Source organism: Aulonocara sp. 'chitande type north' Nkhata Bay, linkage group LG23, assembly GCF_057382095.1.
Source record: "Aulonocara sp. 'chitande type north' Nkhata Bay isolate Kocher_YH1m ecotype deep benthic linkage group LG23, A_spYH_male_GT1.1, whole genome shotgun sequence".
NCBI classification, from domain to species: domain Eukaryota; kingdom Metazoa; phylum Chordata; class Actinopteri; order Cichliformes; family Cichlidae; genus Aulonocara; species Aulonocara sp. 'chitande type north' Nkhata Bay.
In genome coordinates, this window is record NC_141365.1 from 50,108,630 (window position 1) to 50,122,818 (window position 14,189).

The window sequence follows — 14,189 nt, forward strand, 5'->3', positions numbered from 1 at the left end:
ATTTGCTGATTAGCTACTTGCATAAATGAGCAGTTGAACATGTACCTAATAAAAATAGAGCAGCATGGACTATAAGGCTCGCAGTGAATAATGGTCAGGTTACAACAGATGTTTTGATGGAGGCGTTTGTATCATAACAGCTGCACCATCAGCTGAAAGCAAACAAGTCATGAGCCTTTTTAACAGGATGCAACAGATAGCACCCCAGAGCGAGACCCCCTCCTACACAGACAGTGGCAATGATAGTCCATTGTTCCAAGATGCAAGATGCTTTAGCAAAGGCAAGGCTATGTGCACATAAGGAGGGGGCGGTAATACTCCAAAACATACGAAGCTTACAAGAACTTCATAGGAAGAAAGCAAAATAAGAACAAAACCGCAGCTTCAGGAGCCTCTCATAGTTTCAGGTGTGGGTTTTTGTGGCCTCCTCTTTGTGCCGTTTGCTCTTGTTTGTTAGTAATGCTGGTTAGATCGCTGTCTGATAATGGCTTTTCTTTTTCATCTGAGAAATGCAACCAAAAAAGAAAAAAGGGGGAAAGCAAAGCTCAAAATCAAGTATAACAGATGCTGCCTGACCAGCTTCAGCCTTGTTCTATACATTGTTGTGGGTGACACATAAACAATTATCTCTGAGACCTGCCAGCAGAAGGAGAAGAAAAGGCAATCGCAGATATGATTACAAACACTACAGATATCGGAACATAAATCATGCATCACTGGACACAATTAAGTTCTCATTAATTGTGTCGACTTTTGACACTTTGGGGATGAGGCAATGAAATTAATCCAGTTGTTGAATGATAAAATAATAATCCAAACTACTAATCCTCCTCTGTGCGATTCACGAGGTATTATCACTCAGTCAGCAGCATGGGGTGATATTTAAGGAAGCGTTGACAACATATTTGATGATATCCAGAACCACCGAAATAGAAAATGAAGTACTTATTATTCTTTTTGCTTGTGCTGTTAACACATCCATGTGAACAACACTGAAAAGACACATCTGTCTTTTTGCATTTCCTCTGAAAGCTTTGAAGCCTGAAGCCAATGCATGACCCACTTATACAGTCAGACATCTCAGCAGCACTCAAACACTCTCTTCGGCTTTTACACCCCCTTACTCAAATATGACAGCGTCCTCGCTTGTATAAGGTCACGTGTGGCATTTCTACAACTCTGCGATCAAATCTTCATTTCCAAATCATATTTAAGTTCATTCAAACTACTCCAAACTTTATTTTAAATCAGAATCTTTTATTGTCATTAAGCCAAAAGCACAATGAAATGATATCCTGATTCATTCAAATGCGAGGAAAGCAAATCTAACTATTGACAAAAATAGAAAATGAAACTCTTTCTAATAAATAAATAGATATGTGTATATACTGTGGCTTGCAAAAGTATTCGGCCCCCTTGAACTTTCCCACATTTTGTCACATTACAGCCAAAAACATGAATCAATTTTAATGGAATTCCAGGTGAAAGACCAACACGAAGTGGTGCACACGTGAGAAGTGGAATGGCAAGATCTGAAAACTGCTGTTCACAAACACTGCCCATCTAATCTGACTGAGCTGGAGCTGTTTCAAAGAAGAATGGGCAAAGATTTCAGTCTGTAGATGTGCAAAGCTGGTAGAGACAGACCCTAAAAGACTGGCAGCTGGAACTGCAGCAAAAGCTGGTTCTACAAAGTATTGACTCAGGGGGCTGAATAATTACACACACCCCACTTTGCAGTTATTTATTTGTAAAAATGTTTGGAATCATGAATGATTTTCGTTCCACTTCTCACGTGTGCACCACTTTGTGTTGGTCTTTCACCTGGAATTCCAATAAAATTGATTCATGTTTTTGGCTGTAATGTGACAAAATGTGGGAAAGTTCAAGGGGGCCGAATATTTTTGCAAGCCACTGTAAGTTACTGCTTGAGTCATTATTGATTGCAAAGTTCATGAATTCATGAAAAAATTAACTTGGTGTGTTGCTGCTCTGCCTGCATGCATGTAACAGCATGTCCTTGTGCATAATGTGAATTAAAATGCAGCATCTAGTCACATAAATAAATTCAGTGTACGTAATACTGCTTTTCAAAATAAAAGCAATTTATGGAAGAATGAAAAATATTTATTATCGCTTTGAAAAAATAATAAATGCCTATTTTGGCCTTTTGTAACCGCACAATCACACAAAACGTCCTTAAATATAATTCAGTACCAGTGCAGACACTGGTCTATCTAACGGCAGCCCCAAAAGTCAATCCTGATGGACTCACATGTTAAATAGCCCCACTAAGCACCATCAGAAATCATGTGCAACACCTTGGATTTTGCTAGCTTGCTGAATACATGAGTTGCATCTGCAGGCTACTAACCAACCCGCAACCCTTAGCTGACAGCTTATAACGCCACGCTTTCATGCAAGACCTCTGTCTCAACAGTGTACTTTAACTGGCTGAATTTCAAGTGTGTCCCTAGTGAACATAACTGGCCCTGAAGCATAAGCAAACTGATAAGCAGGTTGGAGCCCCCCAAGAGCACAGGAAAGATCTATAAATGTGTATTTATTGTGTATGTGTTATATTTATAGCAGAACGTAAAATATGGGGGCCTTTCTGTGTGGCGTGCATGTTCTCTCCATGTTTGAGTGGGTTTCTCTCAGTCCACAGACATGCACTTAGTGGGGTTAGTTGAATTGTTGATTCTAAATAACCCATAGGTGCGAATGGTTGTCCATCTTTTTGCATCAGGCTGGCAGTCAGTCCAGAGTGTACCCTGCTTCTCGACCTGTGGCAGCTGGGATAGGCTCCAGCCCCCTGAGACCCTGATAAGGATAAGCGGAAGAGAATGGAAGGATTTTAAGAGACTGACAATTTAAAGCTACTAGTTTAATCATTTTCATTGTCAGAGCTGGGGTCACATGCATGCACAAAGACACACAAGATGTGTGTCTTTGTGGCTGAAAACAAAAAAAGGAAAAAGAAAAAAAGCAGCAGAATAAATTTCAGTGAACCGTTTTAAAACTGCACCATCTGCTGGGTCATTTTATTTCAGTCCAGCACAGTAAGTCACAATAATGTTTGTGCCAGATGTATTATGAGCAAGAACAGACACTATATAGTCAACATTGTTCATCGGCGTTTGCATTTCAAAGGTGTTTTCACCCACCTGTCTCCCAATTGCATGTCGCTGTACATGGATGATCTGCAAGTCAGATGCTGATTGGTTGACAAGTTGACCAGAATAGGGAAAGAAGTATAAGTGGAGTTTATGGGGGATGGAGAAACCTGAAAGTACAGTGGCTGTAGTGGGCATTGTTGTTAACACTCAGTTTCATTTCATAACTTTGCATGTTAGACCAACAATAGCACAAGCAACACTTCCTCCATCTGACAACAAGCACTGTCTTCAAGTAGATTTGGCCTTCACACTGCACCTGCTGAAGCATAAAAGAAGCGTTAAATGTGGGGCGGTCCCTGAGGCCTGGCATGGTCTCGCAAACAGCTTTTAGATGAGGGACGAGAATAAGGGCAAGTGCACAAATGACATCAACAAAAACAAATAAAAACCTCTAAATTATTTCCTTTACTTACCTTATTTACTTCATGACAAAACACCTTTGTGTTTCACAATGTTGGAGTGAGATTTTGTATTAGATGAATAAATGTGTAATTTAATAAAAACAGCAAAGCGAGTGTCTCTTGTGTAAAGCTAATAATTCAAAGCCAGCGAAATAAACTAATCTTACCGTTTTACTAGCATAAAAAGGAAAGAATGAATAAATTCACCAATAAATGTAATATGCAGCGGCGTTTTTATTGTCATGTGCGACGTCCAACTGTTGAACGTGGGTGCATGTTCGCACAGGATCCACTGGGTGGCGCCAAATAGCCAGCAGTTATTGTGCAGGGACTCAAAGGCTGCTGGGAAATTTTCTCCGAGGAAGTAAGATAGATGCTAAAGTAGCTGGCTCCACAGAGGTAAGAGTTTGATAATGTGAGGCATTTATCGGGTCACAACGCTTACACTGACACATTAATGATGTGAAAAGTCGGAGTGTGTTGTTGGCGTGTGGCTGGGTGAAAAGTGACGTACGTAGCGTCCATTTTTGTTTGCCAGGTGTCAGCACGCGCCTCGCTAACCCGCAATGTGTTTTTGAGAGTTTCTCAAACACCTGCGGTGTTTACTTTACTCTCTGTTGGCTGGTTTGCCTTCGTAAACCACTTTGTTCATAAATTGCAGGTTTACCGATGACGAAACATTAACAAAGAGGAACGTCTCAGAAGCTGCAGCTGTCTGCAGTCATGGTCAGTAAACTGAGATAGAAATGCTTTTATTTTGTAGGATCACGCCACTTATTCTACCCTCAACTGACAAACGAGGCTTTTTCAGGAGCACTCTTTAGCTCATGTTCTTGTATGCTAATCACTGCGATCAGTCAGAGAGGACATTTTCAAATGATCAAGCTGAGAAGACCTTTGCTCATCTTTCTCATCAGCAGGAGGACATAAGCACTGTGATGTCCTGGTTTTCCAGCCCGGTGTACAGCCGATACTGGCAGCACTATCGGCAGGCCATGGCATGGCATCAGAGGCACAGGCGCGCCTACAGAAAGGCCTTGGAGGCTGCCTACGGCCCCTGCTGCTACCAGGAGGAGGGGCCCGGTGACCGGCCTCGCTATGCTGACTGGAGCTCTGCAGAGAGCAACAGCGAAGACGAGGCGGACGATGCAGAGGAAAGTAGCTCGGAAAGCGAGATTGAGTGTGATGTGAGCAACATGGAGATCAGCGAGGAGCTCCGGCAGTACTTCGCCCAGACTGAGCGACACAGGGAGGAGCTCAGTAAGTAAACAAAGGGGAGCAGGTGCTTTAAAAGGTCAATTTTTTAAAAGCGCAGCCTCTCCAGATGTTTAGTCTAAGGTGAGGAGCCTGTCTGGTATGTGTCCAAAAATGGTCCGTGTTGTCGTTCTTGCAGAGAAGCAGCAGCAGATGGAGGCGGAGCAGCAGGGCAGCTACGTGCCGGCCGATCAGGACCTACACAGCTTCTCGTTGCGGAGCAGTGTCGCCCCTCCCTTGGAGCGACCCGGCGAAAGACGCACGGCCGAGATGAAGAAGCTGTACGGCGGGGATGCGGCCAAGATCATGGCCATGGAGGCGGCGATGCAACTCAATTTCGAAAGAAACTGTGACCTGAAGCAGCCCAAGTACTGGCCCGTGATCCCGCTGAAGCTATGACGCCGTAAACAGTTTGATCTGGAGACGATCCATGCTCTGATCCCTCTGCGAGCTGCTGATGTAGAACTAACGGGTTTAGGAGGTTTGAAGTTATTTCAAGGAAGAAAACAAAACTTCTGCTCGGCCAAACACGAACATCCCCGACCTGTCGGCTGCTGCTCCAGATTAAAAACCTCTGGCTGTGGCAGTACGAAACACGAGGTTTACCCTACTGCATAAATTGGTTTTTAATTTATGGCATGAAACACCAGCACTTAGTCCCCCAAAACATCCTGTTGGTTCGGCGCTAAAAAGTGAGAAGCAGCGTGAGCGGAGGGTCAGAGTTGCAGTAAATTTGCCCCCACAGGTGATGCAAATGTATTCAAACAGGCTGCGCCTGTGTTTCCTCCTAATCTCTTTTTGTTTACCCTCTGGCTCGGTGATGTTTCATGCTGCAGTAGCTCCTCTTATGCCTGTCAACTTAGTTTAACCACAAAAAACATTGTCAGCCCCACGTCCTCCCCCTCCCTCCCCTCCCTGTGTTCAGATTTGGGAGCGTTCCTGCATGGCTGCCTCTGCCTACACAACAAGAGTGATTTGTTGTTGCTACTTCTAAAGTGCGGTTCTCCGATTCTGACATTCACTGGCTTCAAAGCCACTCGTGTGAGTTCTCTGGGGGAGGGGGGGTGTTGACTATTCTGTTTTATCTTGTTTGTGTTTGCACCAAGCTGCTCCGTTTTTTTTTAAACGGGAGGATGTGTATTTTATATGATTTCTGTTTGTAATAAAGTGTTTTCTGTCCACATGAAACTTCCTTTGCTTTCAGTCATTTTTAGTGGCATCGCTGTGAGATGGAAATCCGATTATATAACTGCTCTTCAGCACATTTCTGTACTCAGAAATAAAACTGTGTAATTCAAGTTGGTTGGTTGTTTAATTAGAATTTTTATTTTCTCAACATACATTAAAGCTTTTAGTGTCAGACTTGGAAGTTTTATTTCTGAATTTTTGGGGTAGTGGATGCAAATGCAGTTTTATTTTTCATTAAATGTAATGATTTAATTATTAAGTGTTGACACTAAAAAAAATGCAGGCATTTTGTGTTTTTCTTACTTATCAAAAAAGAAAAAGGAAGTGAAACTGTGATGCTAGCACTTTCAGTACTCTGTATTCAGCTGCTCAGAAGGGACGTTTGGTATTTCAGTCCTCTGATTCCCCTCTGCGGGGTCATGAGATAAATCGGATGGGTCGCGAGATTAACGGGAGCGGATCTCTAATCTTTTTGTGAAGTACTGGATACTTTTTCCCCCTCAGTGAGCTTCTAAAGAGCTTTTAAGCACCTTGAGCGACTGATGTTGTGATTTAGTGCTATATAAATAAAATTTAAATTTAAATATAGAAAAATTACATATTTGACCAGTCTTCTTCGTTGAGTTGGTAGACTTCATTTAATTTGTTTGGTTTCCCAGCATGGACCCAACCTTTAAACATAGTCCTCAAATTTTCAGAATGCTTGAGGTTGAGGCTTTCAGAAGGGCTTTTCGGAGTTCAATGTTAGCCTGCTTTTCCATTCCAAAACCAGTTTTGATGTATATTTGGGATCATTGTCCTGTTGGAACACCAAACTGGGTCCACATTTGAAACCATCTAACTGTTGATTTAAGGTGAAGTTGGAGAATATGGAGGTAGACTTCGTGCTAAAGAAGTACCAGTAGCAGCAATACAGCCCCAGAGCATGATGACAGCTGATACACTGTTGTTAGGTTGGAAAGCTTCACCTTTACTACTGCAAACTGTGACCAAACACCTCAACTATAAAACTTTTCTCCAGATGGTGTTTGGCTCGTCTACGTGGGCAACTGCAGATTTTATTTGAGCTTAAAGGTGCTGGTTTTGGAGCAGTTGCTTGTATCTTGGTTGGGGTTGGGTTGCTTCTAAACCTCGTAATCAATTTCCTAAAGATGAAGGTTTGGTTCTTCGTCCAGGTCTTTGTAAAGTGGTGACACATCGGAATGACTTACACTTGTTGTTTTAACCAACTGATTAGCCAGTAAATAGAGTAAATAAATGCAAATTAATTTTAAAATCACATTTATCAATAAATAGATACATGATTTAAAAAACATGTTATACAACAAAATAACATGTTTGTTGTCTGCAATTCATTATGATTATGAAAGTCACAGGAACACATTAGAGAACATCGGGTAATTAAATCTTTTCAATTATTTTCAATAATTATTCAATTAAAAATGAAAACTATAAATAAAAACAAGCTCATGTTAAAATATACTATTTTTATTGACAAATAAATATTGAAAAAATGTAAATATTTTTCATATAAGTTGTATATTCAAAATTGTTATTATGACTCATGAGTCAGTGATTATGGGCGTCACAGGAAAAGTAAATGACATGATGATGTGATGATATGATCATTTCATGAGCAAAAAATAAAGAAATATTTTCATGAATAATTTATTTATTTATTGCCAGTGAATAAATAAATAAATAATAAGCTATTTAAAAAGAAAAAACACATACATAAATATTCAATGAGCGAACAAACAAATGTAAAACAGATTTAAATTAGTTAAAGCTGGGCTGCGCTTTGTTAAAGTGGACCTCTGTCTTATAATTAGGCGAAGAACTGACCAGGACACTTGTCTTGTGCGTTTGGATTAATGAAGCCTTATCCATTTCTAACCCCGGGGTGACGTCACCCCCCCTCCTCCTCCTCCCCCCTCTGATTCCAGAACGGGCCGTGCAGTTGTTTTCATTCTGCCTCCCCCCTCCCCTCTCCTTCCCGACCTCTCCAGACAACCTGTGGACATCACCTTACAGTCACTTACAGTGTCCGGACCAGCTTCCACAACAGCTGAAAACATGGGTAGGCGAACTGTGTTTTTACATGTTTGCTGTTTTTGCTTATTTTGCATTTCAACTCTTGCACAGGGGAGCGGGTTCATTTCGTGATGGATGCTGCAGAGATCTGTCCTGGCCGTGTTGAGCTGCGTGTTGTCGGTGTGATTCTTATTTGCATGTCTGATTATCACTTTGAAGCCTCGGTCTGTTAACTTTCACCGTTTCACTCTGAATATCTTTGCAGCCTTTTGTCACACGATCACTCTTCTGACGCTCATTAAGCAGTTATGGTTTCAAATCAACGTGCCCGCGCTCTCCTGCGCGGTCGTGTATCTGCTGATTGATGTCACACTGTGCCATCAGAAGACGCTGTTGGCGTCTTGGCAGTGGTGCACGCGTGTGAGTGGAAAGGGCATGGATTAAAGCTTTTACACCTTTAGAGAGAGGGTGGATGTAGATTTCATTTTAGATTTAGACTAATTTTCCTTCCAATAATCCGGATACATGTTCCAGATCTTTTTAAAGATGTTTTATTAGAGTTCAAAATGTACAAAAATCCCATCCTCGCCAAATCACGTGATGCATTTCTCCTGTTGCAAGGTAAAAATGTGACATTCCTTGGCTCTCGGCTAGCACACAGCGGTTACCTCTCCCCACCTTATCTACTCATGTGAGAGTCGATGTTGATTGGATTAAGAGGGAGTGATCCGCTCCCCGCTGTGGATTAAACGGGCTGGACACGGAAGACAGTTGTTGCGTAGAGGTGGATGCTTGTTCCAGGGTTTTTGCACATTGTTCTTTTATTAGCTCAAATCAGATTGGTAATCTCATTGAGATTAAGATTTGCTTTGTTTTCAACAGGAAACAGAAAGTATGGCACAGGAAATGAGAAGAGAAATAATAATAATAATAATAATAAACTTTATTTATAAAGCACACTTAAAAACCAAGGGTATGCCAAGGTGCTTAACAAGTAAAATAGAGTATAGGAGGAGGATAATAGAAATAGGACCAAAGCAAGTACTAAATATGCAAGCAGATAACTGTCACTAATACATAGGAAAGCAACAGGTACAGAGCAAACAAGAATTTAAATGAGCATAGAAGTGCATGATATAAAATCATAAAAAAAATAAAAGAAATATTAACTAGAGGGAAAGGCAAGAAGATTGAATAAGTGGGTTTTTAATCGTGATTTGAACAATGCAATGGAGTCAGATGCGCGGAGGTCGAGAGGAAGGTTATTCCACAGTACCGGGGCAGCCAGAGCAAACGCACGGTCACCCCGGGACTTCAGTCGAGATCTGGGTTGGGTCAGAAGTAGTTGAGTGGCAGATCTGAGTGTTCTAGCAGGAGTATGTGGTTTGAGAAGTTCACTAAGATAACTTGACGCTAATTTATTAATAGTTTTGAATGTAAGGAGTAATATTTTAAATTGAATACGGTACTTTATGGGCAGCCAATGTAAGCTAGCTAGAACAGGAGTAATATGGCAAAATTTCCTGGTACCAGTCAAAAGGCGGGCTGCTGCATTTTGGACTGTTTGCAGTTTAAGAAGAAGAGAAGAGGGAAGACCATAGTACAAGGAGTTACAATAATCCAACCTGGAGGTCACAAAAGCGTGAATAAGCTTCTCCAGGTCCTCGTGCAGAACATAATGCCTAGCCTTAGAGATAAGGCGCAGTTGGTGGAAGCTAGATCTCACTACAGCAGACACTTGCTTATCGAGTTTGAGCGAGCTATCCAGCAGTACACCCAAGTTACTGACATAGTCACAAGAAAAACTAGCAAAGGAACCCAGGGCAGCACAGAGTTGGGCACGAGGGATTTTACTGTTGAACACCACAATCTCAGTCTTCTTATCATTTAAAACGAGGGAATTACTCAGGAACCATTCTTTGACCTCCCGCATGCATTCTTGAAAGTAGTGCAGGGACACAGCAAGGTCGTCAGTAAGGTCAAAATAGTAAGTAAGTAAGTAAGTAATAGATCTGTATGTCATCGGCATAACAGTGGAAGGCGATATTGTATTTTTCAAAGATTGTGCCTAGAGGGAGCAAATACAATGAGAAGAGAATAGGGCCTAAAACTGATCCTTGAGGCACACCACAACAGACCGGAGCGGAGGAAGAGGAGAAGGTGCCTAAGTGAACTGATAAGGATCTATCAGCGAGGTATGATTTAAACCAGTCGAGGGCAGTGCCTCTAATACCCACAGTGTGCTCAAGTCTTAGTAATAAAATGTTATGGTCTACCATATCAAAGGCCGAAGAGAGGTCCAGTAAAACTAGGACCATAGAGCGTCCAGTATCAGTGATTACAAGAATATCATTAAGAACTCTAACCAACGCTGTTTCAGTGCTATGCAATGGCTTAAAGGCAGATTGAAATTTCTCAGCAATATTGTTCGTGTCCAAGTACGCCTGGAGTTGGGAGAGAACTAGTCTCTCCAGGATCTTGGACAAGAACGAAAGCTTAGAGATCGGTCTATAGTTTGAAAGGTCATAACAGTCAGAATTTCTTTTTTTAAGAATCGGGTGGACTACAGCATGCTTAAAGGCCAAAGGAACACAGCCTGAGAGCAAGGAAAAGTTCATAAGAAATAGGATACTAGGTCCGATTACATCAAAACAGTCCTTAGCTAAACGAGATGGAAGAATGTCAAGCACAGTATTGGTGTTAAAGAAAGACAAGAATTATTCAGAATTAAGGGGTTTTATTTAAACAGTGGGAAGGGAAATATCTTTGTAAGTAGTTGTGCAAAGACAGTTTGATGTTCTCCTCTTGACTCATAAATTGGAAGAACTGATATAAATGGCCACCATAGTTGTATTACTAATGCCATGTACACTATTTAGTTTTATTTTCTAGCTGAAAACAATGAATGTTCAATTTTGGCACACAATTGGACACATTGCCAGTTTAATTTTTTAGGACTTAAAGAGCAGAAATTAATAAATTTTATTAACAGGCCTAAAAAAGCTTTTTTTATTTATTTTTTTTAAATATATATATATATATATATATATACATTTTTGAAGAATTAACCACACATTTACATAGTATTGGCCCTCTTCTGCCGTGCGCATGGAGCGTTTAATTCTCTGAGGGGCTGTAACTTTGGTTTCTTTTGGTCAATTTACATGATTGACACTTCTTTTTAATCGTTTGAGCCAATAGGATCACAGTAACGGCTCATTCAGTGAATTTTGGTCTGAACATGATGAAACTTGGTGTTTGGAGTCAGTAAAAGCTCTGGAAGCAAACCAGCCTGTCTTTAGCCGGTTACATGAAGTCTAAAGAATTTCTTGTTCATCTACAAAAGTTGATTCTGTTAATCTGGACGTAGCGTTTTGTGGGAGAAACGTTTCGTCACTCATCCAAGTGACTTCTTCAGTCTCAGATGACTGCAGGTTTCCCCAAATCTTATAAACAGTATATTTGCATAATGACTGAAACCAGCCCACTGAAGGAACAGTGGGCTGGGAGGTCAGTTCCTTAATCATTAATATGCAAATTCGACAACCACTGATCAATGGTCTTGAGTACCATTCACAGAGAGTTGGGAAATGTCTGCAATCACAGCATTAAGATGTAAGATGGCAAAAGATGTACCCTTAGGCCCCCTCCTAGATTCAGAGATGGTTTTTCCCTTTTCACGTAAATGGCGTCCTTGACTCCGCGCTCAAACCAGCGTTCCTCCCTGTCCAGGATGTTACATCCTCATCATTGAAAGAGTGTCCACAGGCCTGTAGGTGTAAATAGACTGCAGAGTCCTGGCCTGATGAGGTAGCTCTTCTGTGTTGTGCCATCCTCTTAGCCAGAGGTTATTTGGTTTCCCCGATGTATAAATCCTGGCAATCCTCCTGGCACTTAACAGCGTACACTATGTTACTCTGTTTGTGTCGGGGGACCCCATCCTTCGGGTGGACCAATTTTTGGTGCAGCAAATTTCTTGTTCGGCTTTGTTTGTTCAGCGGCCTTCTGCACATTTATGTGACTGCTTGTTTAATCGTGGCTTGTTTTCGGTGTGTTTGGTGGTTGTAGAAATTGTTTTTATGACATTTTAGCTGAGATTCAGAGGTTTCTGTGGATACCACACATGTCTTTCTCCCCCCCGTGATTAACATGATCTCCTCCTTTTTCCCCCGGTACCGGGGGCGTGGGGCTTAAGGCAAAAACCTTGTAAATAAACCATGTTGCTCTATTATGTTTGCTTGGGAGGACCATCCTGCTTTTTTGTGATACACAGAATCAAGAGGCTTCAAAGTGGACAAGCATTTAAACAATCAACAGATTTGCATATGTACATTGTATATAATGTGTACAAAGATTTGTGTATCTAAAGTGAAACATCTACATAATGTATGCCAATATATACATATTGTAATTTTTTGCTAGAAATTGACACCAAAAAACTATGGCACCAATACTGGTTAGTCCCAACTTATACTTGCTGTAGTCATTTAGAATTATCTAAAATCAAAATGAACATTTTCTCTAATCTAATGCAGCTTACCTCTATGGGGCACCGTTTGTCAAGTGAAACACGCTGAAATTAACGGCAACATTTTTCCACATTTAGCTCAAAGCCCCATATACCTCATGCTAAGGTTGGTATATTTGAAGTCTAGGGTCCTTTGCTTTAGGAAGAAGATAAACTGAGCTCTGTGATATTGAACAGAGGTTATATACCAAGCAGTGTATTTATAGTATACAGTATTAATTCATGGGTGCAGAGGGATAGCTGTTGACATGCTAACACTTCTTCTTCATGGCATGAAAAGAAAAAACAAACCGAGGACAAGGCGCAGTCTGGACTAGTGCTCACGTTCACGTGTCTTTTTTTTCAGAGGAGAAACAGATTTCAGAAAAACTGCAGAGACGCATGTTTCATGTTTTTGTTAAACTGGCAGTTTCGTCTGTTTGTGTTTTACTGGAGGCTGACCTGAAACCAGCAGCGTTCAAGTTGATCTCATTAGGCCACTTATTCAAAGTGTTTCTACCTCTTACTTCTCTGCCTATTCCCTCCACGTCTGGATCTCCCCCTCTCTCTTTCTTTGCTTTTCTCTCTCCCATTCATAACATCTGTTTCCAATAAGCCAGCAGGTCTGTTTATCTCCTTTAGGCTGGTGAGAAGTTGAGAACAGACAGGATGTAGCCAAATGACATGATTTACTGCGATGGAGAACAGGAGCCATTTTTCTACAGGCAGCCGTCGTAAACTTCTCTACTTTCAGCTCTCCAGTTTTGCCTGTTATTTCCCCCCAAACTGCTACTTTAGTCCCATCATCGTCAGCATCATCATCCCATCTTTCATCTGCATCTGCTCCTCTCATCATCCCCCTGCTTATTGTCTTCATCATTATTCTTTCCACCACCACCCCTCCTCCCCTCCGCGTCCCCCTTCGTGAATCTGCTCTTTGTGCTCGCGTTTTTTTTGCTGCAGTTCGTCTCTGCTCGACTGCGCGTGGAAACTCGTGTCCTCTTCCATCCTCTCCTGTGGATTTTGCTCGGCGCTGATCTGCAGAATGGATACTGAGCACCACAGCCGTCGAGCAGACAGACTTCAAAGGCTTCAGATTTTCAAGGACTGTTTTATTCTGAAGGAATAAATGATCACTGAGCTGGCAAAAAGGGAGAAAAGTGGACCGATCCACTGAGCTGATTAGAACAGCAGAGTACTGACACTAAAGCACTGCTGTCATTATGACAGCTTGACTGTGCCCCAAAACAGACCACAAATACTTGTTTTTTTAATCTCTGTTTATTAACTTTGCAAATATGAAGTCACTGCATGGTATGCTTGTGTAGAAAACTGAATAAAGTAACCAACTATGTAATCTCTATAAACAGTTACTATATGTAAATGCATAAAATGTGCACCAATCATTTCAGCAGATTGTTTACCTGCACGCAGGCTAGTTGCGTGCAGGTAAACAATCTTTTGCCTGGAGAAAAGCAGGGTGACCACCTGATAGTCATTTAGCTTTCCTTTTTTTAATATACTCTTGTAAACAATGGCTGGTGCACAGATATGGGAATCTCCAAAGACTGTAGTTTGCTGAATGCACAGGAAGCCCCGTAAAATTGTCCGTGACGCCCAAAGGCT

At 41.4% G+C, this 14,189-nt stretch overlaps 2 protein-coding genes across 3 annotated transcripts in view; both read left to right on the forward strand.

The window, feature by feature from the left end:
* Positions 1–3,856: 3,856 nt before the first annotated feature.
* On the forward strand, positions 3,857–6,132 carry gemin8 (gem (nuclear organelle) associated protein 8). Of its 2 annotated transcripts, none has more exons than XM_086283927.1 (4): positions 3,857–3,979; positions 4,242–4,306; positions 4,498–4,840; positions 4,974–6,132. In XM_086283927.1, exons 2-4 carry the CDS (start codon positions 4,304–4,306, stop codon positions 5,231–5,233), a joined length of 606 nt encoding a protein of 201 aa, XP_086140053.1. In that variant the 5' UTR covers positions 3,857–3,979; positions 4,242–4,303; the 3' UTR covers positions 5,234–6,132. The 2 variants fall into 2 exon arrangements, with proteins under 2 accessions (XP_086140053.1, XP_086140054.1); XM_086283928.1 differs by having other exon boundaries at positions 4,501–4,840.
* A 1,865-nt stretch (positions 6,133–7,997) lies between these two features.
* The window catches only part of LOC147302936 (neuronal membrane glycoprotein M6-b-like), a 51,485-nt gene continuing 45,293 nt past the window's right edge, over positions 7,998–14,189 (forward strand). The window contains exon 1 of the mRNA XM_086284105.1: positions 7,998–8,102. Within this exon, the coding sequence (XP_086140231.1) occupies positions 8,099–8,102 (4 nt within the window). The 5' untranslated portion in view covers positions 7,998–8,098. The remainder of the gene's footprint in view (positions 8,103–14,189) is intronic.

Bases quoted from the DNA above. Each gene is read 5' to 3' on its own strand.
- gemin8 (XM_086283927.1), top strand. The intron at 4,841-4,973 runs GTAAGTAAACAA...TCGTTCTTGCAG, and splicing joins GCGACACAGGGAGGAGCTCA to AGAAGCAGCAGCAGATGGAG.